Source organism: Pongo pygmaeus, chromosome 6, assembly GCF_028885625.2.
Source record: "Pongo pygmaeus isolate AG05252 chromosome 6, NHGRI_mPonPyg2-v2.0_pri, whole genome shotgun sequence".
NCBI lineage: Eukaryota > Metazoa > Chordata > Mammalia > Primates > Hominidae > Pongo > Pongo pygmaeus.
In genome coordinates, this window is record NC_072379.2 from 128,554,908 (window position 1) to 128,581,978 (window position 27,071).

At 40.2% G+C, this 27,071-nt stretch overlaps 1 protein-coding gene across 7 annotated transcripts in view; it reads left to right on the forward strand.

Annotated features, from left to right (window-relative positions):
- NRF1 (nuclear respiratory factor 1) overlaps positions 1–27,071 on the forward strand; it is a 141,192-nt gene that overhangs the window by 60,291 nt on the left and 53,830 nt on the right. For all 7 annotated transcript variants that reach the window (XM_054497254.2, XM_054497253.2, XM_063668456.1 and 4 more), the window contains exons 4-5: positions 3,217–3,343; positions 16,325–16,465. In XM_054497254.2, coding sequence (XP_054353229.1) covers positions 3,217–3,343; positions 16,325–16,465 — 268 coding nt within the window. The remainder of the gene's footprint in view (positions 1–3,216; positions 3,344–16,324; positions 16,466–27,071) is intronic.

The window sequence follows — 27,071 nt, forward strand, 5'->3', positions numbered from 1 at the left end:
AAAAGCAATGTACATACCGTAATTTTAAAATACTTTTTTTTTCGGAGACAGAGTCTAGCTCTGCTGTCCAAGCTAGAGTGCAGTGGTGCGATCATGGCTCACTGCAGCCTCAATCTCCTGGGCTCAAGTGATCCTCTCACTTAGCCTCCCAAGTAGTTGGGACAATAGGTGCATGTCACCATACCTGGCGAATTTTTTCTTCTTTCTGTAAAGACGGGGTCTCACTATGTTGCCCAGGGTGGGCTTGAACTCCTGGGCTCAAGCAATCCTCCCACCTCAACCTCCCAAAGTGCTGGGATTACAGGTGTGAGCCACTGGGCCTGACCACTAAAACACTTAATTGCTAAAAGATGTTAGTGCTCATCTGAGCCTGCAGTGACTCATAATCTTATTGCTGGTTGACGGTCTTGCCTTGATGTTGATGACTGCTGACTGATCAGGGTGGTTGTTGCTGAAGGTTGGGGTGGCTGTGGCAATTTCTTAAAAATAAGACAACAAATTTTGCCGTATCGATTGACTCTTCCTTTCATGAACGATTTCTCTGTAACATGTGATGCTGTTTGATAGCGTTTTACCCACAGTAAGACTTTAAAAATTGGAGTTAATCCCCTCCAACTCTGCTGCTGCTTCATAAATTCAGTTTGTGTAGTATTCTAAATCTTTTATTGTCATTTCAACAGTATACATAACATCTTCATCAGGAGTGGATTTCATCTCAGGAAACCGCTTTCTTTGCTCATCAATAAGAAGCACCTCTCATCCATTCAAATTTTATCATGATATTGTAGCAATTCAGTCCCATTTTCGGGGTCCACTTTTAATTCTGGTTCTTTCATTGTTTCTGCTGCATCTGCAGTTACTTCCTCCACTGAAGTGTTGAACTCCTTAAAATCATCCATAAGGCTTGGAATCAAGTTCTTCCAAACTTCCATTAATGTTGATAGTTTGACCTCCTCCCATGTACTTGCACATGAATTACAAGTACTCTTAATGGCATCTTGAATGGTGAATCTGTTCTAGAAGGTTTTCAATTTATTTTACCCAGATCCATCAGAGGAATCACTATAGCAGCTATATCCTTTCAAAATGTATTTCTTACATAAAAAGACCCGAGTGTTGAAATGACTTCTTGATCCATGGGCTGCAGAATGGATGTTATCTTAGCAGGCATGAAAACAGCATTAATCTCGTTGTATGTCTCCGTTAGAGCTCTTGGGTGACTAGATGCATTGTCAATGTGCAACAATAGTGTGAAAGGAATTTTTTCTTCTGAGCAGTGGGTCTCAACAGTGGGCTTAAAATATTCCATAAACCATGCTGTAAACAGATGTACTGCCATCCAGGTTTTATTGTTCTATTTATAGAGGACAGGCAGAGTAGATTTAGCATGATTTTTAAAAGACCCTAAAGTCACTAGCTGCATTAGCCCCTAACAACAGAGTCAACCTGTCCTTTGAAGCTTTGAAACCTGGCATTGACTTCTCCTCTCTAGCTAGGAAAGTCCTAGATTGTATCTTCTTCCAGTAGAAGGCTGTTTTATCTACATTGAAAATGTGTTGTTTAGTGTAGCCACTTAGCTAGATCTTCTGGATAACTTGCTCCAGCTTCTACATCAGCACTTGCAGCTTCACTTTGTACTTTTATGTAATGGAGATGGCTTCTTTCCTTGAACCTCATGAACCAACCTCTGAAAGAGTCAGGGCTTTGCTGTGCATTAGGCTTTGGCCTATGGGAATGTTGTGGCTAGTTTGATCTTTTATCCAGACCACTAAAACTTTCTCCATATCAGCAATAAAACTGTTTTGCTTTCTTATCATTTGTGTGTTCATTGGAGTAGCACTTGTAATTTCCCTCAAGGACTTTTCTTTGCATTAACAACGTGGCCAACTGTTTGGCATAAGCAGCCTTGCTGTCAGCCTGTCTTGGCTTTCGACATGCCTTCCTCACTAAGCTTAGTCATGTCTAGCTTTTGATTAAAAGTGAGAGATGTGCAACTCTTCCTTAAACTTGAACACTTAGAGGCCATTGTAGGGTTATCAGTTGACCTAATTTCAATACTGTGTCTCAGGGAACAGGAAGGCCTGAGGAGAGGGAGAGAGGCAGGAAACAGTTGGTCAGTGGGGCATTCAGAACACACAACATTTATCAGTTAAGTTTGCCATCTTTTGTGGGCACTGTTTGTGGTGCCCCAAAACAATTAAAATAGTGACATCAAAGATCACTGATCACAGATCACTATAACAGATTATAATAATGAAGAAGTTTGAAATATTGCTAGAGTTACCAAAATGTGACACAGAGACACGAAGTGAGCACATACTGTTGGAAAAAAATGGCACTGATCAACTTGCTTGACATAGGGTTGCCACAAACCTTTAATTTGTTTTAAAGAAAGATCCCAGACAGTATCTGTGAAACACAAAATAACAAAGCACAATAAAACTAGGTATGCTTGTAGTATTTTTGGACAAAATTATCTCAATGAAATATAAACAATGAGATATAAACAATAATCAATAAAAGATAGTAAAAGCAAATCATTTGAACCCCTTTTATTAAGCATGGAGATGATATAATAAATTCTGTAAGAGCACATCTTGGTTGCAATTTTTTTTTTTTTTGAGACGAAGTCTCGCTCTGTTGCCCAGGCTGGAGTGCAGTGGCACCATACTGCAACCTCCACCTCCTGGATTCAAGCAATTCTTGTGCCTCAGCCTCCCAAGAATCTAGGATTACGGGTGTGTGCCACCATGTCTGGCTAATGTTTTTGTATTTTTAGTAGAGACGGGTTTTACACCATGTTGGCCAGGCTGGTCTCGAACTCCTGGCCTCAAGTGATCCGCCCGCCTTGGCCTCCCAAAGTGCTGGGATTACAACAGGCATGAGCCACCATGCCTGGCCAGTTGTAATCTTTATAATTGTAAGTAGCAGTAAGTGATGTTGCTCAGATCAAGAAGAATAATACCATGTTCAAAATTGTGTCATGGCTATGTCGCAAGGCAAAACCTTCAGTTGAGCCTTCTATCAGTAATCTTTAAGAAAAAGGTATGTACATATTTCTGCTGAATAGGATAGCAAACCTCACATTCCCCTTTTCACATTTTACGTAAAAGAGCATATCTGATCAGAATAAACTATCTTAACTCGTTTGTGTCTATGTCACTATAGTTTCCGTCTTTTTAAAACTTTTTATTCTTGTTTCCTTTTCTGATTCAGGAAACTTCGAGCCACATTAGATGAATATACTACTCGCGTGGGACAGCAAGCTATTGTCCTCTGTATCTCACCCTCCAAACCTAACCCTGTCTTTAAAGTGTTTGGTGCAGCACCTTTGGAGAATGTGGTAAGTCAGAACCAAGCTGTTCTCATTTGCCCTTTGCTTTCTGTCGGCTGCTTCCGTTCTTCTGATCCTCTGTCAAGTATAACAGTTGGCATTTCTGTTACCCCCTAATCCAGGCATGGGAGTGGGGACTAGTTTTCAGACTGCTTTATGCATATCAAAACAAAATGATCATTACTCTTTTTACTTCCTACGTCAAGGTATTTTACCTCCCCAGATGCAATGGGTGGCCGGGGGAAGGGGGGAGGGGGCGGGGAAACAAGGTGTTTTGTTTGTTAGGAAACCAATGCAGGATTTTGTAAGAAAATTACTGATTTATATCAGAAACAAAATAGTAGATAATTCCAAGGTGTCAACTTCCTGAGGGAAACCTGGGGGCATTTTATTGATCAGTTATTTGAGTTACATATTTGAAATATCTTACATTTATCAAAGAATTGATTTAATACTGTGCTCCAAATATAGAACTATATTTGAACATTTTGATTGTATAACTATCCAGAGCTAATTTTATAAAAATAGTCTTTTGCCCCTGCATACTTATACAATAGGAACTGTTCTTTCTCGGGCCAAATTAACTTTGAATTATTAGTAGATTAATGATCTGTAAAGATTTAAATTGCATTTTGTTTTTATTAGGATAAAATTTATTAGCTTAAATGACATTTATTAGATGTCTTCCATATTGAATATAGGCATTTTTTGAGTTCAGAATTAGTAATCAATTGATCGAAATTCTGTTTGTTGTATTTTTTTCACACCATCTTCCTATCCCTGAAATGTTGTGGGTATTTCTCAACATTTTTGAGTTTTGTTTTGAGTTTTTCCAAAAATTCCTGAAGCCCTAGAATTAGGATGTGTTAGGACCTTTCCTTAGAAGAATATAGTAGAAGGCTCCTAGTTCAAAATGGTGCCTGAGAAATAGCCTTTACTGTCACACTGTTGACAAACATGAAATCTGGGCATTTCTTCTCTTCTTTAGTACTGAAAATCTAAAACAATACTACTACTGATAGTAGTAAAGATGATGCAATCTATGAAAAAGATTCATCTAGAAGACTCAGAAAAATACTTCAGAAAATTACTCACTGCAAAAAAAATCTTTTTAAGTTTTGGGAAACTGTTGGAGTCCTCCATAGAATACAAGAAGATAAAGACTCTGTTAAACAGGATACACTAGACTGAGATAAAAAGCATTTTACCTTTGACTGACATTGATAAATACAGGTTAGGGACTTGCAAGTACCAGTAAAATTAGAAGCAGAATATATCTACCAGAGCACCGAAGAAAAAAAACAAAACCACACCATGGAATACTATGCAGCCATAAAAAATGATGAGTTCATGTCCTTTGTAGGGACATGGATGAAATTGGAAATCATCATTCTCAGTAAACTATCGCAAGGACAAAAAACCAAACACTGCATGTTCTCCCTCATAGATGGGAATTGAACAATGAAAACACATGGACACAGGAAGGGGAACATCACACTCTGGGGACTGTTGTGGGGTGGGGAGAGGGGGGAGGGATAGCATTAGGAGATATACCTAATGCTCAATGACGAGTTAATGGGTGCAGCACACCAGCATGGCACATTATACATATGTAACTAACCTGCACATTGTGCACATGTACCCTAAAACTTAAAGTATAATTAAAAAAAAAAAAATAGAAAACAAGAAAGAAATGTTTAAAAACTAAATAAAACACATAGTCTAGAACACAATAATACAAGTGAGGCCAGTTAATTCTGTTATAAACCATACATATAAATGGGTTAAAGTGCCTTGTTAAAGGCATAGATGTTCTTTCAGGTTGGAACAACAATCCAAATCAAACCTGCCTCTATTCAATGTATGTGTCATACTCATAGCCACTCACAAATGTTAAAAGCAGCTGCAAGTAATAGAATCAAGAAAGTGAAAAGACAACATGCAGAGTGGGAGAAATATTTGCAAATCATATGTCTGATAAAAAAACTTTTATCATATATAGAGAATATATAAAGAATTCCGATATGTCTGATAAACTGATATATATTGAGAATATATAAAGAATTCTTACAACTCAACAATAAAAAGCAGGCAGATCATGAGGTCAGGAGTTCGAGACCAGCCTGGCCAATATGGTGAAACCCTATCTCTACTAAAAATACAAAAAAACTTAGCCGGGCATGGTGGCACATGCCTGTAGTCCCAGCTACTCGGGAGGCTGAGGCAGAAGAATCTCTTGAACCCAGGAGGCGGAGGTTGCAGTGAGCCAAGATCATGCCACTGCACTCCAGCCTGGGCAACAGAGCAAGACTCCATCTCAAAAAAAAGAAAGAAAGAAAAGAAAGACAACCCAATTTAAAAATAGGCAAAAGGGCCATGCACAGTGGCTCACGCCTGTAATCCTAGCACTTTGGGAGGCCAAGGTGGGTGGATCACTTGAAGTCAGGGGTTCAAGACCAGCCTGGCCAATATGGTGAAACCCCATCTCTACTAAAAATACAAAAATTAGCCAGACGTGGTGGCGGGCGCCTGTAATCCCAGCTACTCGGGAGGATGAGGCAGGAAAATCTCTTGAACTCAGGAAGCAGAGGTTGCAGTGAGCCAAGATCACATGCCACTGCACTCCAGCCTGGGCAACACAGCGAGATTCTGTCTCAAAAAAATAATAATAATAAAAATAAAAATAGGCAAAAGATCTGAATAGATATTTCTTCAAAGAAGATGTAGAAATGTCCAACAAGCACATGAGAACTAATGATAAATAATTATTTATCATTAATCGTTATTATAGTCATTTATCATTAATAATCACATTTTGATTTTCATTTCCCTAATGCTGATGATTAATAATCATAGTCATTAGGGAAATGAAAATAAAAACCACAGTAAGATACCTCTTCATACCCACAGGGATGACTATAATCAAAAAGACAACAATAAGTGTTGGTGAAGATTTGGAGAAAGAAAAAGCAAAATGGTACAGCTGCTTTGGAAAACAATTTGTCAGTCTCTCAAAATGTTAAAAGTAGAGTTGCCATGTGTCCTAGCAGTTGTATTCCTATTATACCCAAGAGAACTGAAAGCATATGTTCACACACAAACTTGTATACAGTGTTTATAGCAGCATTATTTATAATTGCCAAAAAGTAGAAACAACTCAAATGTTCATCGGCTGATGAATGGATAAATAAAATGTGGTATATCCATAGGATGGAATATTATTCAGCAAGAAAAAGGGAAGAAGTACTGATATTATACTACAGCATGGATGAACCTTTAAAACATTGTGCTAAGCAAAAGAACCCAGTCACAAAAGATCACATGTTGTATGATTCCATTTTATGCAATGTCCAGGATAAATAAATCCTATTTATAGAGAGAGAGTGGATTAGTGGTTGCCAGAGACTGGGGAAGGGGAAGAGAGTGACAGCCAGTGGGCATGGGGTTTCTTTTAGGGGGAATGAAATGCTCTAAAATTAGATTTTGGTGGTAATTTTAGGACCCTATGAGTATAAAGTCTTACCCTTTAAATGGGTGAATTGTATGGTATGGCAAACTAAATAATGACCCCCAGAGATGTGCAGGTTCCATCCCTGGAACCTGTGACTGTTACCTTATACAGCAAAAGTGCAGTTGTAATTAAAAGGGTCTTGAATGGGGAGATTATTCTTGATTATCCAGGTAGGCCCTAAATGTAATCACAAGTATCTTTATAAGAGGGAAACAAAGGGAGATTGGCATAGAAGTAGACGTGTTGGTGGAAGCAAGAGGTTGGGTGCAAGGAGGGGGTCCGGAGCCAGTGATACAGGCTAGACAGAAGCTAGACAAGGCAAAGAAACAATTCTGTCTTAGAGATGCTCCCTTAGAGCCTGCAGAAGGACCTGGCCCTGCCAGCACCTTGACTTTAGCCAAGTGAAACCAAGAAAATAAATTTGTATGGGTTTAAACCACCCAGTTTGTGGTGATTTGTGGGAGCCATAGGAAACAAATACATATGGTGTGTGAACTGTGTATCAGTAAAGCTGTTACAAATGTTAAATGTAAAATAACAGGCAAAAGTTTGTCAGAAAAATGCCTACAAAAATAAATCATGGATCACAGCATTAATATCAGACAAAGCCTAATTGTCAAGGCAAAAAAGTATTAACTGACAACCAGGGGTCATTTAGTATTGATAAGAAGTATTTATTTATTAATTTATTTAGAGACAAGGTCTCACTCAGTTGCCCACCTTAGAGTGTAGTGGCGCAATCTCAGCTCACTGCAATCTCCTCCTCTTGGGTTCAAGCGATCCTCCCGCCTCAGCCTCCTGAGTAGCTGGGACTATAGGCAGGTGCCACCACACCCAGCTAAGATAAGAAGTACATATTTACCAAGAACCTTTATATTCTTCAAGTAACTTTAAAGCAAAACATGGGGCCAGGTGCAGTGGCTCATGCCTGTAATCTCAGCACTTTGGAAGGCTGAGGTGGGAGGATTGCTTGAGGCCAAGCATTCAAGACAAGCCTGGGCAACATAGTGGGACCTCATCTCTACAAAAAAAAAAAAAAAAAAAAAGCCAGGCATACTGGCCCACATCTGTTCTCCCAGCTACTTGGGAGGCGGAGGCAGGAGGATTGCTTGAGCCCAGGAGATCAAGGCTACAGTGAGCCATAATGATGCCACTGCACTCCAGCCTGGGTGACAGAGTGAGACCCTGTCTCAATCAGTTAGTCAATCAGTCAGCCAGACATATATACATACCAAAGCATGTAGATCAAAAAGTTAGAAATATAAGGAAAAAAGATAGTTAAAACCCACAATGGGGCTGGGCAGGGTGGCACATATGTATAATCCCAGCACTTTGGGAGCTGAGGCGGGAGGATTGGTTGAGGCCAGGAGTTTGAGACCAGCCTAGGCAACATAATGAGACTTCATCTCTACAAAAAATTTAAAAATTAGCCAGATGTGGTAGCACATGCTTATAATCTTAGCTTCTTGGGAGGCTGAGATGGGAAGATTGCTTGAGCCCAGAGGTCAAGTCTGCAGTGAGCTGTGATTGCACCACTGCACTCTAGCCTGGATGACAGAGCAAGACCTTGTCCCAAAGAAAAAAAAGAAAAAAAAACCCCGCAATGATAGTAAGAGGATTTACTATCCTTGCCAGATCAACAAAGCAAAATATAAACAAGAATATAGAGATCTGAATAACAGATTTAATAAGGTTGACAGTCTAGGCAACATAGCGAGACCCCGTCTCTACAAAAAAATGTAAAAAAAAAAAAAAAAAAAAGGATCTGGGTGTGGTGGTGTGCATTTGTAATCCCAGCTATTTGAGATGCTGAGGCAGGAGGATTACTTGAGCCTAGGAGTTCAAGGATACAGTGAACTATGATTATTCCACTGTGCTCCAGCCTGGGTGACAGAGTGAGACAATGGCTCAAAAAACAAACAAAAGAAGCTGATACAATAGATACAGGAGCATTGACACCTTACAAGGGGATAATGTATCATATTTGAAAAATTACATTAATGGATTATAAGAATTGACCATTTATTATTACCAGGCCTCAAAGAATTTTTTTTTTGAAATAAGATCTTGTTCTGTTGCCCAGGCTGGAGTGCAGTGGTGCAGTCTCAGCTCACTGCAACCTCCGCCTCACCAGTTCAAACAGTTCTCCTGCCTCAGCCTCCTGAGTAGCTGGCTAATTTCTATATTTTTAGTAGAGACAGGGTTTCGCCATGTTGGCCGGGCTGGTCTTGAACTCCTGACCTCAAGTGATTCACCCGCCTTGGCCTCCCAAAGCATTGGGATTACAGGTGTGAGCCACCAGCCCTGGCCCCAGAGAATATTTTCTGATCATAGTGCAGAAAATTCAGAATTTTAGAATTTCAAAAGACAAGAAAAAAATTTCAATCATGTGGCGTGTGTGTGTGTGTATGTGTGTGAGTGAGAGAGAGAGAGAGAGACTTGCTGTTTTGCCCGGGCTAGAGTGCAATGGTGCGATCTCGGCTAACTGCAATCTCTGCTTACCGTGTTCAAGTGATTCTCCCTGCTTCAGCCTCCTGAGTAGCTGGGATTACAGGTGCATGCCACCATGCCGGGCTATTTTTTATGTTTTTACTAGAGACGGGGTTTCACCATGTTGGCCAGGCTGGTCTCAAACTCCAGACCTCAGGTAATCCACCTGCCTCGGCTTCCCAAAGTGCTGAGATTACAGGCGTGAGCCACCATAACTGGCTGGAATTTTTTTTTTTTTTTTTTTTTTGAGATGGAGTCTCACTCTATCACCCAGGCTAGAGTGCAGTGGTGCGATCTCAGCTCACTGCAGCCTTTGCCTCCCAGGTTCAAGCAATTCTCTGCCTCAGCCTCCCGAATAGTTGGGATTACAGGCTCCCACCACCATGCCTGGCTAATTTTTGTGTTTTTACTAGAGAGGGGGCTTCACCATGTTGGCCAGGCTGGTCTTGAACTCCTAACCTCAGGTGATCCTCCTGCCTCAGCCTCCCAAAGTGCTGGGATTACAGGCGTGAGCCACCCCTCCTGGCCAGAAATTTTTAAAAGAAAATCTTAATTTACAGGTTATTTAGAAACAAAAATGATAACCAAAAATAAAAACTTAGAAGTTATTATCTAAACTGGTATTCAAAGGAATATTCATTGTCTTATTTTCAAAAAAGTTTATATGAGAAAGTTGGAAAAGAAAGCAACTTCATCTAGCTAAAGAAGGTAGAAAGAGAATAATAAAATAAGTCTAAGAAAAAATAGAATAAACATGTGAAAGAAATGAATGAGTTAGCGAACAGGGAAAAGTAGACTTGTTAAATTCAAGAATTGGTTTTATAAAAAGTCTGATAAAACAGAAAAACTGCTACATGCTAATGAGGAAAAGGGAGAAGAAAACTAATATGTAGCTTTAGAAACAAGATAGCTATAATTGCAGACAAGAAGAGATTGAAAATTTTAAGAAAAGGCTATGTATTAGTTCTGTTCTTGCAAGTTAAAATCTCAGCCAAGTGGATTAACTTAGTAAGAAAATAAAATAACCAAAACACATCCAAACCTCAGAATAAACATTAACCGAAAACCTCAATAGATTAATAAACATATACAAAATTGGAAAAGTGATTAAAGAACTACATCCCTCAAAGAGACCCTCTAGGCCCCAATTATTTTAGTTGACTTCTGTTAAACATTTAAGGTACAAATAATTCCCTAATCTTATACCCTAGTCTTATTATAGTCATTTATCATTAATAATCAAATTTTGATTTTCATTTCCCTAATGATTAATGATAAATAATCATTGTCTTTAGGGCGATGAAGAACCGTGGGAGTTGCATGCAATGTGGAAGATATGTGGAAAGTAGTATAGTGAAAGCCCCGTTGCTCATGTATTTACTTGGTCAACATATAACTATTTAACACTATTGGATACAAGGTATGAAATAAGGATTCCATCTTAGTCCTTTGGGGTTTCAGGGTTCAAAACTGGGAATCCCAAAGGACTAAGGGGAAATGAGAGCCCTGAACTGAGGCAGGAGAAGAAAGGGGGCAGACACTGGGGCTGGAGAGACAATAGGATGAAGTCAACATAACTTCAGGGGCCACAGCCTGCAGCCTGGCTGGAAGCCAGATGTGCTTCACAGTCACAGGTCTGAGGGCAGCAGCTCTTTGTTACATACCTCAGATGACAATATGTTTTTAGTCTCATAAGAGCTTGTAGAAAATTAAAAAAAAAAAAAAAATTTTATGAGACCTTCCCAAATACTCTTCCTTCATCCAGTTAAGCTTCAGGAATACAAAAAAATTATGGTATCTTGTCTGGGACTATTTTTGCAACCCAACCGAAGGCCCAGTGACCTTATAGCAAACATTTTGAAAATTAGCCAAGTGTGGTGGCACACACCTGTGATCCCAGCTACTTGGGAGGCTGAGGTGGGAGGATCACTGGAGCTCAGGAATTCGAGGCTGCAGTGAACAAACCTGTGTGACAGAGCAAGACCTTGTTTCAAAAAACAAAACAAAATAAAACTCTAATGGCTCCTGCAAATACCCTAAACACCCTCCATCTCTAGTAATTATAAAATGTTTGTTAATGTGTTACCTGTATATGTATATTTAAAATATTTTATAATATTTCAGCCTGAGCAACATGTAAGACCCAGTCTCATTCAAGTGTGTGTGTGTGTGTGTGTGTGTGTGTATGAAAAATAAGCAAAAGACCTGGTCCCTATGCTTAGCAATGTCATGCACTGGTTGTGTATAGTGTATTCTGGAAATAACAGTTGAAGTGACACATGTTTATTTGTGTCAGTAGGAATTTAAAGAAGGAGGAGAATTATGGCAAGGATACTTGGGAAGTTTTTTCAGAGCAAGTGGGAATTGAATTGGACCTAGAAAAATGGAAAATATTTGGATAAGAAGCAGATTTATGTGGTGGCTCATGTCTGTAATCCCAGCACTTTGGGAGGCCTAGGTGGGCAGATCACTTGAGGTCAGGAGTTTGAGACCAGCCTGGTTGAAACCCCGTCTGTACTAAAAATACAAAAAAAAATAGCCGGGCATGGTGGCGGGCACCTGTAATCCCAGCTACTCAGGAGGCTGAGGCAGGAGAATCTCTTGAACCCAGGAGATGGAGGTGGCAGTGAGCTGAGATCACGCCACTGCACTCCAGCCTAGGCAACAGAGTGGGACTGTATCTCAAAAAAAAAAAAAAAAAAGGTCTCTAGAAGTTTCAAAGAAAAGAACTTGCTAGATGCCAAGGTGAGTGACGAGATTGGGCAGCTAAAGAAGGAAGAAGGTGAGCAAAGTTGCTCAGTATAGGACTCCATGGAGGTTGTATGCTGGGAGCTCAAGAGGTGTCATTCACATAGTCTCCAGGGTTAGGCAGGCACAACTGTATCTGGTGGCTCTGGCAAAGGAGTATTGGAAAAATAAATAATTGGAAAGACTGAAATGCTGGCCAGAGAAACTTGGACTTTGTCCTATAAGAAGTGAGGAACTATAGCAGTTTCTTGAGAAAAAAAGATAAATGATAGTGATGTGGCTAAACATACCAGCTTTGGAGCTAGATAAAAATTTGTTTGATTTTTGGCTGTACTTCTTAGTAGTTAATATGATTTGGGGAAAGTTACTTAAGTTTATTAAGCCTCGGTTTTCTTATTTGCAAAATGAGTATAATATTTTCCTTATAGAATTATGGTAAGGATTATTTGAGACAACGCATGTAGTGCTTGGCACAAAGTAAGTGCTCAATAAACGGTGTTTGATGATAATAAGTGTTTCCAAAATTTAAAATGGCAGTGGTATACAAGATGAATTGCGGGAAGAGAATGGTAACTGATTTTGATTTAAGTGGTTGTTTACCTTAGTTGTGAAACCAATTGACATATTGGTATGAAGTGACAAAGGCGTAAGCTATGGTTTTTGGAATAGAAGGCATAAGTTGGAACACAAACCTGTATTTTATCTCATCTGTGACACCATTGATTATAAGATGTGCTGTTATTTGTGTACTATGAAGAAAAAAAACATTGATGAATGTTGACACAATGCTATCACTTAGAATTTTTATTTTCTACTTATTGAAAGAGCTCTTTCAAGGCTTACTTAGACATAGCTTTTAATCATATATCATTTTTGTATACATATATAAAAAGGAAAATATAAGTGAAATAAGGTATTCCTAAAACTTCTTCACATTCAGAGTCCAACCCTTTTGAATTACTTCATTTCAGTCATCATTGTCTGTGTTTTTTCATGTAATATTGTCCTCTGTGCCATCATGAAAATGGGCAATGCTATATTTCTTTAAAAAGTGCTCTGTTATTGTCTGATTTTTTTCCCCCAAGCAGCAACAGGTTTGATGCAAGTCCTTTTTTTTTTTTTTTTTTTTTTTTTTGAGACGGAGTCTCGCCCTGTTGCCCAGGCTGGAGTGCAATGGTGCAATCTCAGCTCACTGCAACCTCCACCTCCCGGGTTCAAGCAATTCTCCTACCTCAGCCTCCCAAGTAGCTGGGATTACAGGCGCCCACCACCACGCCCAGCTAATTTTTGTATTTTTAGTATAGACAGGGTTTTGCCATGTTGGTCAGGCTGGTCTTGAACTTCTGACCTCAGGTGATCTGCCCGCCTCGGCCTCCCAAAGTGCTGTGATTACAGGCATGAGCCACCGCGCCTGGCCGTGCTTCTTGATCTTAACAGAAATTGTCATTGGGAAGGTTATAGACAACAGCCAAGACTCACATTCTCTTCTCAAATGGTGCTAAATGATTTGTTGAGTAAAAAGGCCAGGGATAGCAAACATGTTCACATGGCTGCAGGCAATGACAGCTATGCCCTGTTGTTGCCTTGTCCATAGCAATTTTAAGATGTATCCCAATTTCAGAAGACTGATAAATATGAAAGAAAAATGCATCTCAGAATTGATAGATCAGATAGAATTAAAACATGAGGTCAGTAATTCTGAGAAAGTTACTTAACTTTAGTAAGCAAGCTTAGATAGAAATGCTTTGGTAATACCTGAAGTTGTTTTGTTGCAAATTACTTAGGGATGCTCTACTAGCACTAAAAAACAAACAAACAAACAAAAGATGTTTTAAAAGAATTATATAGCACTGATAAGCTGACTCATAAAAATGGCTGAAATTGTTTGAAACTGTCTAATAAATAAGTAATAACCTAATGATTTTCCATTTTTGAATGCCAGGTGTTTCTAAAACCAAATGAAGTTTGTTTTTATTTTAAAATTATTTATTTTTGAGACAAGGTCTGGCTCTGTCACCCAGGCTGGAGTGGCACGATCTTGGCTCACTACAACCTCCACCTCCTGGGCTTAAGCCATCCTCCTACCTCAGCCTCCCGAGTAGCTGGGACCACAGGTGCGCACTACCATGCCCGGCTAATTTTTGTATTTTTAGTAGACACAGGGTCTCACCATGTTGCCTAGGCTGGTCTCAAACTCCTGGGCTCAAGGGATCTGCCTGCCTTAACTTCCCAATGTGCTGGGATTACAGGTGTGAACCACTGCACACAGCCTGTTTTTCTAATATGATCATTCTTCCTATTGGCTTATACCTAATGGAAGGATTTAACCTTATAAACCTTAAAGTTCTAAGACCAGAAGCTAGGTGTATTAGTCTGTTTTCACACTGCTATAAAGAACTAACTGTGACTGGGTAATTTATAAATAAAAGAGGTTTAATTGACTTACAGTTTCGCATGGCTAGGGAGGCTTCAGGAAACTTAACAATCATGGCAGAAGGGGAAGCAAGGCACGTCTTACATAGTGGCAGGAGAGAGAGAGAGACAAAGAGAAACAGGTGCGGGGAGGGAATGCCGGGGGAACTGCCAAACACGTTTAAACCATCAGCTCTTATGAGAACTCACTATCACGAGAACAACATGGGAGAAACTGCCCCCATGGTCCAGTCACCTCCCACCAGGTCCCTCCCTCAAAATGTAGGGATTACAATCAAGATGAACTTTGGGTGGGGACATAGAGCCAAACCATATCACTAGGCTTGTAAGATTCATTTGTGTGTGTGTGTGAGTAGGCAGCATAAATACTGTCTAGAATACAGGAACATAGCAGAAAATATAATCCTGTAAAGTTGCTGTGGCAACATCAGCTGCTTATGATGCAATAAATATAATGGCAATAATTTTTGAAACTTCATTTTTTATTAGAGACCAGGATACAACTGAATCTCTGGAAAGATAATGAGTCTACCAGTTTGTGCTGTTTTTCTCTTATCCCCTTAGTTATTGACCTATTTGGAGGATTCTTCAACTGCAGAAGTTGCACCATGTAGCCAGTAATAATATTTATTTTTCCAGATGCTTGGGGTAGAGTATGGGAATTTTTCTTTTTTAATCCACATAATGAGGTATTTATAAGGAAGTGTGTAGAGTCCAGCCCACTCAGCAGACAACCCAGGATTCAAACATTGTTGGAACTTCTAGTCAAACCTCATTTTCTCTTCCATTTGTTTCCCTAAAATAGTGCCTTGAGCCCAGAAAGCAAGTTAATTTCCTATCCCGCTTGTCACATTTCCATAATTCCATGGCTTCTTTGTTATTCCCAGAGATATCCTCATCCCCCTTGTGTATTCTCCTAAGTGAATGAACCCATTTTTTCCTCTCCCAAGTTCCAGGCATTCAGATGAACCCATTATACTGGTGGTTGGAGGACCCAGCGTCTGTCCACCCTTTCTGTTCATGATAGAAGAATGTATGCATGCCCAGTGTGTTACTGTTAAGTTGAGACATTTCACTGGTAGTAGTGGGAATGCAGACAACAAACAACAATATCTGGTTCCAACCTGGGCTAGAGCTAAAGGCGTCATGGGTTGGAGGTTCACTTCTGTCACCAAGCCCTACCAGAAGCAAGGGAGATTTGACCTCTGGGGCTCCCTTTGGCCCGGGCCTTACCAGTAGTGGCACTAAGCTACAACATACACCTATCAGTTTTTTTTTCTCTGATTCTTTTCAGTCCAGTCTCTTGTATGCTTGAATCTCCTGTCTGTTTGGTAGTCTGGCTTTGCAGGATGTAGCAGCAATTTTGAATGAATTGGTTACTTTAAGTTTTAGAAATGTAAGTCCTTGAAGATCTTGAAAATGATTTTGGTGATGAGCTGCCACAGCTAGTTGTTCATGCAATGGCCTGGGAAATGCAGAACCATGAATACCATGCCTGTTAGACCTGGAACAGGCGATGGCACCCTCATTGAGAAAATGATTTTAACTGAGAAGCAGTATTTCTGGAAAATTTTTTCACTGGCTCTCTTCTATTGTTGTTACCTGCAATTTCATCATCTTTTCATCTAATTCTGTTCAGTATGATGTCTTTGGGACCAGTGGGTATTTTTATTTGCTTGTAGAAGTGTTTGTTTTTAAGACTATGCAATGGCTCAGGAAGGCCAGCTCCACCCACTCTCTTGTTGCTTGGCACCAATCCTCCCTGGTTGTTGGGCATCTTGTTTACTTCTGCCCTTAATTCCCTGCAGGTGCGTAAGTACAAGAGCATGATCCTGGAAGACCTGGAGTCTGCTCTGGCAGAACACGCCCCTGCGCCTCAGGAGGTTAACTCAGAACTGCCGCCTCTCACCATCGATGGAATTCCAGTCTCTGTGGACAAAATGACCCAGGTGAGGAGTGGGAGGTGAGGAGGAGACTCAAAGACAAGTGGCACAGGTGTGGGCGGGCCTCTGATCACTTTTCTGCATTTTGTCCTCAGTGATCTGACCAGTGAGTGAGATGCAGACTGGAGTCTTGTAGTGAAACAGTAGCAGCCTTGGAAAAGACATTGTAGTGCCAGAAGAGTGCTCCCAACCAAGGGCATGGCTGTGGTATCCTCTTTCTTCTGGCAGTTTTTTTTCCATTTCACTTGGGCCTTTGGGTTGGATTTTAAAAAAAACAAAAAACTTTTAGCTTGGGGTTGGTCTGAACAAAAGAACATTAGGAGTTTAATGAATCACAGTCAAGGTAGCCAAGTAAACTTTTAGCCCTTGGGCTGCTCTGCTCCTCTTTCAATGTAAATTCTAAATACTTCCATAATTATTACTAAGTACAGCTCCCTTCCACAAGAATGTAAAACTCAGAATGACAGTCTTCTGAGTCGTTGATTTCTTCGTCCTTTTTAAATTTTTTATTTAAATGTTTTAAATTTTATGATTTCTAAAGATGAGGGTCTCACTGTGTTGCCCAGGCTGATCTCAAACTCCTAGGCTCAAGCGATCCTCCTGCCTCAGCCTCCCAAAGTGCTGGGATTACAGGCATGAGCCGCTGTGCCAGCCTGATTTCCTCTTCTTTAAGAAGGGAAGTCAAAAATGTACTTAGCATGATAAATCAGCATACCTTAGTAATTTTTATGAAATTATCCCTTTTATATATTTTTAGTTTAGCTTGATCAAAATCAAACACCTTTTTAACATATTTTCCCACCCTATTTATTTATTTATTTATTTATTTAATTTATTTATTTTTTGAGACGGAGTCTCCATCTGTGGCCCAGGCTGGAGTGCAGTGGTGCGATCTTGGCTCACTGCAACCTCCGCCTCCCGGGTTCAAGCGCTACTCGTGCCTCCGAATAGCTGTGATTATAGGTGCGGGCTACCACACCTGGCTAATTTTTGTTTTTTTAGTAGAGATGGGGTTTTGCCGTGTTAGCTAGGATCATCTCAAACTCCTGACCTCATGTGATCCGCCTGCCTCGGCCTCCCAAAGTGCTGGGATTACAGGCGTGAGCCACCACACCCAGCCCACCCTATTTCTTTATTAATTTACTTCTATCTTGCTAAATCCACTTGTCAGGTTTTTTTCCTTATCTTATTCAGTCTTCAGCAGCATTTGACACAGTTGATTACTCCTTAAAGCATCTTCTCTCTGTCTCTTGACCACACCCTCTTCTGAAGATCCTCATCCCTCACTAGGTGCTCCCCTCATCCCTTCTGGGGCCCATCTTCCTCTTCTTACCTGATCATCGATATGCTGTTTTCACCCAGCTTACCCTCACTATTAGATGTCTGGTCCTCACACGCCCCAAACAGAACCTTTGGTTGTTCCTACTCTCCACTCCACATCTGTTCCTCTCCAAGCATTCCCCATATTAGTTAATGGAACTACTGTCCATCTGGTTGCTCAAGTCCCAGCATAGAAGTAATCCTGATTTCCTTGTTTTGCCCTCTCTCTCTCCACAGTCCCCTGCCACCCTCCAGGTGGCAGGTCATGTCAGTTCACCTCTGAAATGTACCCTGACTCTGGCCATTCTTCTCACTTCCCATCAGCACCCAAGTCCAAGCCTTTAGCATCTCTCATATAGCCTGTCCACTGTGGTCTGCTGCAGTCCGTTCTCCATGTAGCCATCATAGTAGTTTTTTAAAAAACTTAAATCATGCCGGACGTTGTAGCTCATGCCTGTAATCAAGAGGAGGATCCCTTGAGTCCAGGAGTTCGAGATCAGCCTGGGCAGCAGGCTGGTATTTTTTTTGTCTCTACAAAAAATACAAAAATTAGCTGGGGCCGTGGTGGTGTATGCCTGTAGTCTCAAATACTTGGAAGGCTGAGGTGGGAGGATCGTTTGAGCCCGGGAGGTTGAGGCTGCAGTGAGCCGAGATTGTGCCACTGCACTCCAGCCTGGGTGACAGAGCAAGATCCTGCCTCAAATAAATGACTGAATGAATGAATAAATTTATTTATTTATTTAATTCAGGCCATATCACTTCCTTGTTTAAGCCCTGGAATGGTTTTCCACTATTCCTAGAATCAAATTCAGACTCTGCCATGGCTTTGAAGGCCCTATGTAATCTGACCTCTTCCTGCCTCATCATCTTCCCCTCAGTCACTGGGCTGCAGCCACTCTAGCCCTCTTTTCCTCAAACACCCTGCATCCATTCTTTTGCTTTTGCTGTTCCCTTTGCCTGAATATTGTTCTCCCAGATGATTGCATGATGGACTATCTTATTCAAAGTCTAGCTCAAATATCACCTCCTGAGACAAGCCTTTCTTGATTATCCCACCTAAATGAAGCTTTCTTCTCCCTACCAAGCCACTAATACATCCTCTGTGTTCTTGTCTGTATAACACTTGTTACTACCTGGAATTATCTCATTTATTAACTTGTATACTTACTTGTGTTCTCCCCAGCTAGAATTTCAGGAATTTAGTTTCTATCCTTTACTTCGGTTCAGTATAGCTGCTCAGCCTCTGAAATAACATGTTATCTAAATAATAGTATCTGTTCAGTAAATGACTTCAGAGTTAGAGCAAAAATGAGTTAAGCGTAGTGGTGGGGAACAGGATTGCAAGTCCCTTGGGCAGGTGTTTACTCAGTGCGGATGCTGATGCTGCTGCTCAGGGGTGGCACTTTTACTTTTTGTTCCATCTGAACCAGCAACTTGGTCTGAAGTAATACTACATTTTATAAATATAAACCTAAATAGTGATCTTTTGATTGTTGGATTCATAGCCCTTTCTGTGGACACTGGAAGGATCTCTAAATAATGGTTCAGAAGGGAAAGCATTATCTAAACCAAGCTTGTCCAACCCACGTCCCGCAAGACGCATGCGACCCAGGATGGCATTGAATGTGGCTCAACACAAATTCGTAAACTTTCTTAAAACATTATGAGATTTTTTGGCATTTTTTTCTTTAGCTCATCAGCTATTATTAATGTTAGTGTATTTTATGTGTGGCCCAAGATAATTCTTCCTCTAATGTGGCCCAGGGAAGCCAAAAGATTGGACACCCCGATCTAAACTTTTCTTTACTGCCTTTTTACGTTTCTGTTATTCTGTTTCTAGAGGCATTCTGACTGGTTCAAGTAAAGAAAACATAAAGTGAATTATTTTTATTTAGTTGATGTAAAGAATCTACTCTGTCTCAGACGTAAAGTACATCTACTGCCTAAGCCTTTGGTTTCTAATACTGTGTTAGGTAAACTCCTCTCCTGTGATGGGTATTTTTTGTTCTTTGTCACATTTGGTGTGTTAGGGTAAAGCAGTCTGAGGTTTTGATTATATCATCTTGGATTGGCCACAGAAGTCAGCAAACAGTTTAGTTATTATCATTTTGGAGGTAAGACATTTGAAAGTGTTGTTTTCCATATTTGTCAAAACCACACTCAGTAGAGCTTGGTGTGCTGGTGAATGAGGAGCTGGATCTCAGTTGTCAAATGCATAGATACTTTGTTGGAGGTGGACATTTTCTCTATCATATGCTCCCTCTTTCCCCTTCTTACCAAAGATGATGACTAAAAAGTCAAACATAACAAATAAAATAAAACAAACAAATGAGGAGGAAGAGGGAGCAGGATGATGAAAAACCCAGCTCCCAATTGAATGGGAATTTCCAAGTATTTGGATCCTGGCATTTTCCCCCCTCAACGTTTTATTGTTGTTTGTTTTCATCGAATACTTTTTTCTTAACCTGAGCTAAATAGCTCGCTCGCTGTCTCTTTTTTTTTTTTTTTTTGGGACGGAGTCTCGCTCTGTTGCCCAGGCTGGAGTGGAGTGCAGTGGCACAATCTCGGCTCACTGCAACCTCCGCCTTCCAGGTTGAGGCAATTCTCCCACCTCAGCCTCCTGAGTAGCTGGGACTACAGGCATGTGCCACCATGCCTGGCTAGTTTTTTTTGTATTTTTAGTAGAGACGGGGTTTCACCACATTGGCCAGACTGCTCTTGAACTCCTGACCTTGAGTGATCCTCCCATCTTGGCCTCCCAAAGTGCTGGGATTGCAGGCACGAGCCACTGCACCCAGCCAATAGCTCTCTTTTATAATTGATCCTGAAGACTTTCACTATTAATGGGAGTAAAAGGAGGGTTTTATTTCTACCCAAACCTAGATAGGCAAGGGTATGGGACTACAAGCAGTTTAATACACTGTTAGTGAGAATGCAGATTGGTACACTTTCTCTAGAGGGCAGGTTGGCAATGCATATCAAAGTCTAAAAGGTGTATATCATGCCCTCCAATTAAATACAGATGTACATTGTTTATTACAGCATGTTTACAATGGGAAAATTGGGAACAATGTGATTGGTTAAATTATGATGGTGTTTAGATTTTATATAGTAAAATTACACCAAGGAATTACACCAAGGAAATATAGTAAAATTACACAAGTAATAATCACACCAAGGTATTATTACTAATTATTAATGTTAATTATATGTATTGCCTGTATTCATTTTTGAATAACCGGAACATACCATCTCTCAGCCATGCTTTATTAGAGAAAGTTCATGAACCAAGGATTTTAATTTTTCTCAACAATTAAGTGGGAAAACACAGGTGGCTTTTTTTTTCTTTTCCCTGGTGTCTACGAAAACAAAATATTTTTCAGATTGAAAATTTAGGCATAAATAGCCGGGCGCAGTGGCTCACGCCTGTAATCCCAGCACTTTGGGAGGCTGAGGTGGGCAGATCATGAGGTCAGGAGATCGAGACCATCCTGGCTAACATGGTGACACCCCGTCTCTACTAAAAATTAAAAAAAAAAAAATCAGCCTGGTGTGGTGGCACACGCCTGTAGTCCCAGCTACTTGGGAGGGCGAGACAGGAGAATCACTTGAACCCGGGAGGCGGAGGTTGCGGTGAGCCGAGATCACACCACTGCACTCCAGCTTGGGCGACAGAGCGAGACGCAGTCTCAAAAAAAAAAGAAAATTGAGGCATAAATAGAAAATGAAATTTATGAAGCAAGCTAGTGACAAATAGACCTTAGGGCTGCATTCATATTGCCAGTGCTTTTTAAAAAATCTTTTTTGTGTAAAACTGTATTGTGTTCATTATTCAGATTGACTCTTTCAGCTAGTCTGCACTAAACATTTACCTTTTTTTTTTTTTTTTTTTTTTTTTTTTGAGACAGTCTCACTCTGTCGCCCAGGCTGGAGTGAAATGGTGCGATCTTGTCTCACTGCAACCTCCACCTCCTGGGTTCAAGCGATTCTCTGCCTCAGCCTCCCCAGTAGCTTGGATTACAGGTGCACGCCACCACACTAGGTTAATTTTTTGTATTTTTAGTAGAGACGGGATTTCACCATGTCAGGCTGGTCTCGAACTGCTGAGCTCAGGCAATCTGCCGGTCTTGGCCTTCCAAAGTTTTAGGATTACAGGTGTGAGCCACTGCACCCAGCCAACATTTACTTTTTAAAAGAATTTTTTACTTGCCCCAAAACTCTCAAACTTGTCTCCTACACATATAAAAATTGCACATAACAATGTCTGAAGTTCTGTGAGAACTAAATGCTCTGTTCTTTTAGGAAGCAGCTCTCTTGGTTTTTGTCTTTTGTCTTTTGTTTTGTTGAAAACATGATTCTTTATTAGTAAATAGGATGTTTTACCTGAAAAGTTTCTGTTTTTATTATTATAACTATATTAAAGTTTTTAGTCTCTTCTTTTGGTGCCATGACTTGGATTATAGTCCTTATTTTGGCAGGGGGGTGGGGGGTGGGTCTGCGCGTTAGAAAACTACATAGCTCTGTGGTATTTTTAGTTATTAAAATGAAAATTTGGATTTCTAGGCACCTTTAAGAATAGTGGCTGGAACTTATTCTATACTTACTCCATATCTGTTTTAGAATTGGAGGAGGTTGAGATAAAGCTTAGCAAAAGGGATCCTTAGTTTGGGGTAGGTTCTGCAACCCCAGACTTCATTTACAATGAAGTCTCCTTTTTCAGATTTTGAAAGTCAGGTTAGCAAATTTGTTTTAGGATACTACAGACCGGGGCCTAGTGGATGGGCTAAGTCAGTGCCTCTCAAACTTCAGAGTGTGCAGCAGTCACCTGAGAAGTGGTGTTCGAATGCAGAGAAGTGGTGTTCAAATGCAAAATCAGTAGGTCTGGAATGGGCCTGAGGTTCTGCCTTGCTGGTGAGCCCCCAGGTGATGCCAATGCTGCTGTTTCTCAGACTATGCTTTGAATTCAAGGAATTGCATAGCTTCTTGCAGTCTTCAAACAATAATTATGATTTTGCTAGTGGAAAATCAGTTCTGCTCTTTACCAGACTTGGGTCCTGTAGGCTTCTCTTGTTCTTGGGAGGTGGTAAATCTCTTTGGAATCTGTATTAGAAGATATCCAGGCAAAGAAACAATTATAGAAGAATCATCACTGGAAAGACCTGGGCGGTATTATTGATTAAAATCCACTGTTCTTTCTCTTCTCCCTTCCCTCACCTTCCTTGAACTTACTGCCATCCTCTTACTGTCACTGGGGCAATCTTTGTTGCTTTAATATTCCCGTGGCATGATGATGCAACAGGATAGTAATTTACAGCAGTTTCAGGTAAACCTTCTGAAATGTTCAGCAGAGTGCTTGCTTCATTAGGAAGGCATTATTCACAAGGCTTTTGAGATGTTTTACTTAGAAAACAGTCAGTCAGTTATCTGCTTCGGTTTTTTGAGAGTTTTGTTCTGTTTTGAAAAAACATAGGTCTCACCTCTTCTACCCAAAGAGTAGAAAACATTATGCTAAGTGAAATAAGCCAGACACAGAAGGAAAATATTGGGTGATTCTACTTATATGAGGTTTCTAGAGTTGGCAAAATGATAAAGATAGAAAATAGAAGTGGCTGGGCATGATGGCTCATGCCTGTAATACCAACACTTTAGAAGGCCAAGGCAAGCGGATCACTTGAGGTCTGGAGTTTGAGACCAGCCTCGTCAACATGGTGAAACCCTATCTCTACTAAAAATTTTTTTGTATTATTTACAAAAAAATTAGCCAGATATGGTGGCAGGTGCCTGCAATCCTAGCTACTGGGGACGCTGAGGCAGGAGAATCACTTGAACCCAGGAGGTAGAGGTTGTAGTGAGCTGAGATCACGCCACCGCACAGAATTTGTTTGAGATGATAATTTAAAAGTTCTAGAAATAGGCCGGGTACAGTGGCTTATGCCTGTAATGCCAGCACTTTGGGAGGCCGAGGCGGGCAGATCACGAGGTCAGGAGTTTGAGACCAGCCTGACCAACATAGTGAAACCCCGTCTCCACTAAAAAAAAAAAAAAAAAAAATTGGCCGGGCATGGTGGCAGGTGTCTGTAATCCCAGCTACTTGGGAGGCTGAGGCAGGAGAATCGCTTGAACCCAGGAGGTGGAGGTTGCAGTGAGCTGAGATTGCACCATTGCACTCCAGCCTGAGAGACAGTGTGAGACTCCATCTCGAAAAAAAAAAGTTCTAGAAATAATTATGATGGTTATACAACATTGTGAACATATTTAGTGCCACTAAATGGTACATGTTAAAATGATAATGTTATGTTATGTGTATTTTGCCATTATTTTACAAAATTTTTTTGAAAAGAAGAGCTGGATAAAAAGTATTTTAGTTTGGTGGTTCTCAAAATTGGCTGCGTAGTAGAGTCACCTAGGGAACTTAAAATCCTAGTGCCCAGGCCACACTCCAGACCAATTAAGTCACAGTCTTCAGGGATGGATCTAGGCATCTGCAGTGTTTAAACTCTCCAAGTGATTCCAGCATGCAGGCAACTTTGAGAACCACTATAATGGATCACAATTCCAAACTGCTTCTCCATATCGTAGTGTCAGAATTTACTGGCAAAGCAGGCTCTTCTTACTGTCTGAAATTATCAAAAAATGTTTACATATATGATGTCTTTGCATGTTTAGTAGGCATGATGAAATTAAGAGAATATATATAGGCCAGATGTGGTGGCCCATGCCTGTAATCCCAGCACTTTGGGAGGTCGAGGCAGGAGGATGGTTTGAGGCCAGGAGTTTTGAGACAACCTGGGCAACACAGCAAGACCTCATCTCTACTAAAAATTTAAAAATTAGCCAGGCATGGTGGTGCATCCGTAGCCCCACCTACTCAGGAGGCTGAGGTGGTAGGATCACTTGAGCCCAGGAGTTCAAGGCTGCAGTGAGCCATGATCACGCCACTGCACTTCAGCCTGAGCAAAAGAGTGAGACCCTGTCTCAAAAAAGAAAGGAAAAGAAAGAGAGAATATATATGTAACAAATAAAAACACTGGATGTGTTCTTAAATAGAACATAGCATATTTTGAGTAAAGAATAAGGGTATATTCAGAAATACTAAAGAGAAGAAAATAGCCATATAAACTACTTACGTAGGATACAACTTGACTAAGGAAATATTTGCATTTATATGACAATTAATATCCAGTGCAGATTAATATTTTCTTCATATTCATAAGAAAAAGATAATTAGAAAAATAAGCAAACATTATAAGCAGTTCATAGAAAGGAAAAATAACCAGTAAATATATAAAAAGATTGTCAACTCACTAGTAATAGAAATTAAAATAAGAAAACATTTCCCCCATGTCAGATGAGCCAAAATAAGAAAACTTGATAATAAGGCCGGGTGCAGTGGCTCATGCCTGTATCCCAGCACTTTGGGAGGCTGAGGTGGGTGGATTACTTGAGGTCAGGAGTTCAAGACCAGCCTGGCCAACATGGTGAAACCCCGTCTCTACTAAAAATACAAAACGATTAGCCGGCCATGGTAACGCATGCCTGTAGTCTCAGCTACAGGTTGAGGCAGGAGAATCACTTGAACCCGGGAGGCAGAGGTTGCAGTGAGCCGAGATCACACCATTGCACTCCAGCCTGGGTGATAGAGTGAGATTGTCTCAAAAAAAAAAGAAAAAGAAAAAGAAAAAAAAAAAAAGAGAGAAAACTTGGTAATAAAATGTGGAAGAGGATGAATGGGTATTGTCTGGTACTCTTAGTGACAGTGGGATTGGCAAAGTCTTTCTGGAGGACAATTTGGCAGTGTGTTAAAATGTTAAATCCATATACCCTTTAACCAGCAATTCCACTTTTCTGAATTTCTGCTAAACTGATTTCATAAACTGTAAGCAATCTAAATGTTTATCAATAGGGGAATGGCTAAATAAAATGGAAATTCTATACCATGGATACTAGGCAACTGTTTTTAAAAATTGGATTATTCTAGTTGCACTACCATGAGAAGATGTCTATGACAAAATGTTGAGTGGAAAGAACAAGTTATAAAATAGTGTACAATATGGTACCATTTGTGTTTTTCTTTAATCACATAAAACTGCCTTTCTAGCATGTATTTATGTAAATATATAGAATTTGGCCTAGAAGGAAGGCTGTTCATCAAGCTCATGCCTCTGGACAGGAGACTGGATTGAGGGAGGATAGATGGCAAAGAGGACTTTGACTTTATCTATATTATTTACATTTTTGTACAGAAGAGTACAACAAGCATAAGGTAACAGAAACTAACCAAACTGTCTCCTTCAAAGAGAAGGTAGGACTTTAAGAGCATTTCGATTAAAAAGAGAGAGTAAGTTTGATAGGTTGGGGATGCCGAGATACAGAAGCAGAAGTCTTGGCTTGAGAGAGGAGTCTAAATGAGTGTCTCCATTGACTGGCCTTCAAATTCACTAATTCTGAAGTTACGTTGATCTTTTCTCCAAACTTGCTCTTGTGGTTTCTATGGGAATGTGTTTTTAGGGAAACTGAGATTAAGAAAGCCAGTGTTTTGGTTGGCACTACTAGGGAGTGGTGTTTCTGATAATAACCACCATAGTCATCTCTCTGAACAGAGATCAGTACTACAAATAATTCCCAATATTGGGCAAATGAATCACTTTGCTTTAGCTCTTTAATGCCCTTTAAATAGCCATTCAAATATAATTGGGTCTGTCAGCCTGAACGGTAATAATTTTAAGTTAAAGTAATGTTGCCACAGTCTGAAAAATCTCCATTTTTCCTTCCCTGCTACATTCCTGTTTTCTGTAGGCTATACAAACATAACCTTTCAACATGGGTTGCTTTCAACTGCCTTCTCTTTAAATTTATTATGTATTATCTGACCTCTTCAGTAGAGGTGGAGTTGGCAGATATGTTGGTCTGAAAGACCTTTTCTTGGTAATTGAGCCTAAATGGACATCAGGAACCTCAAAATCCCTAGACTCAGATAAATGCAGAGCAAAGATAGAGGGAACAAGAGGAGAGGGTGTTTGGAGGATGTGTAAGGATAATGCATTGTTGGGTAGCAAAGAACTAACTGAATTTACAAAGGAAATTTCTAGCGTAGCAAGAATTTTTTTTTAATTGGATAAGACGTTTTAGAGTTTTAGAGAACCTTTTATTTTAAACCTATCTGTGGTTTCCACATAATCTTTACTTTTCACTGACACAGGCATGAATTTGATATCCTTATCTTTGCTGATTGTCCCGGGAAGTGTTAGTATTTTCTATTCTTTGCTGATTTGGTGTGGCTGTACTGACCAAG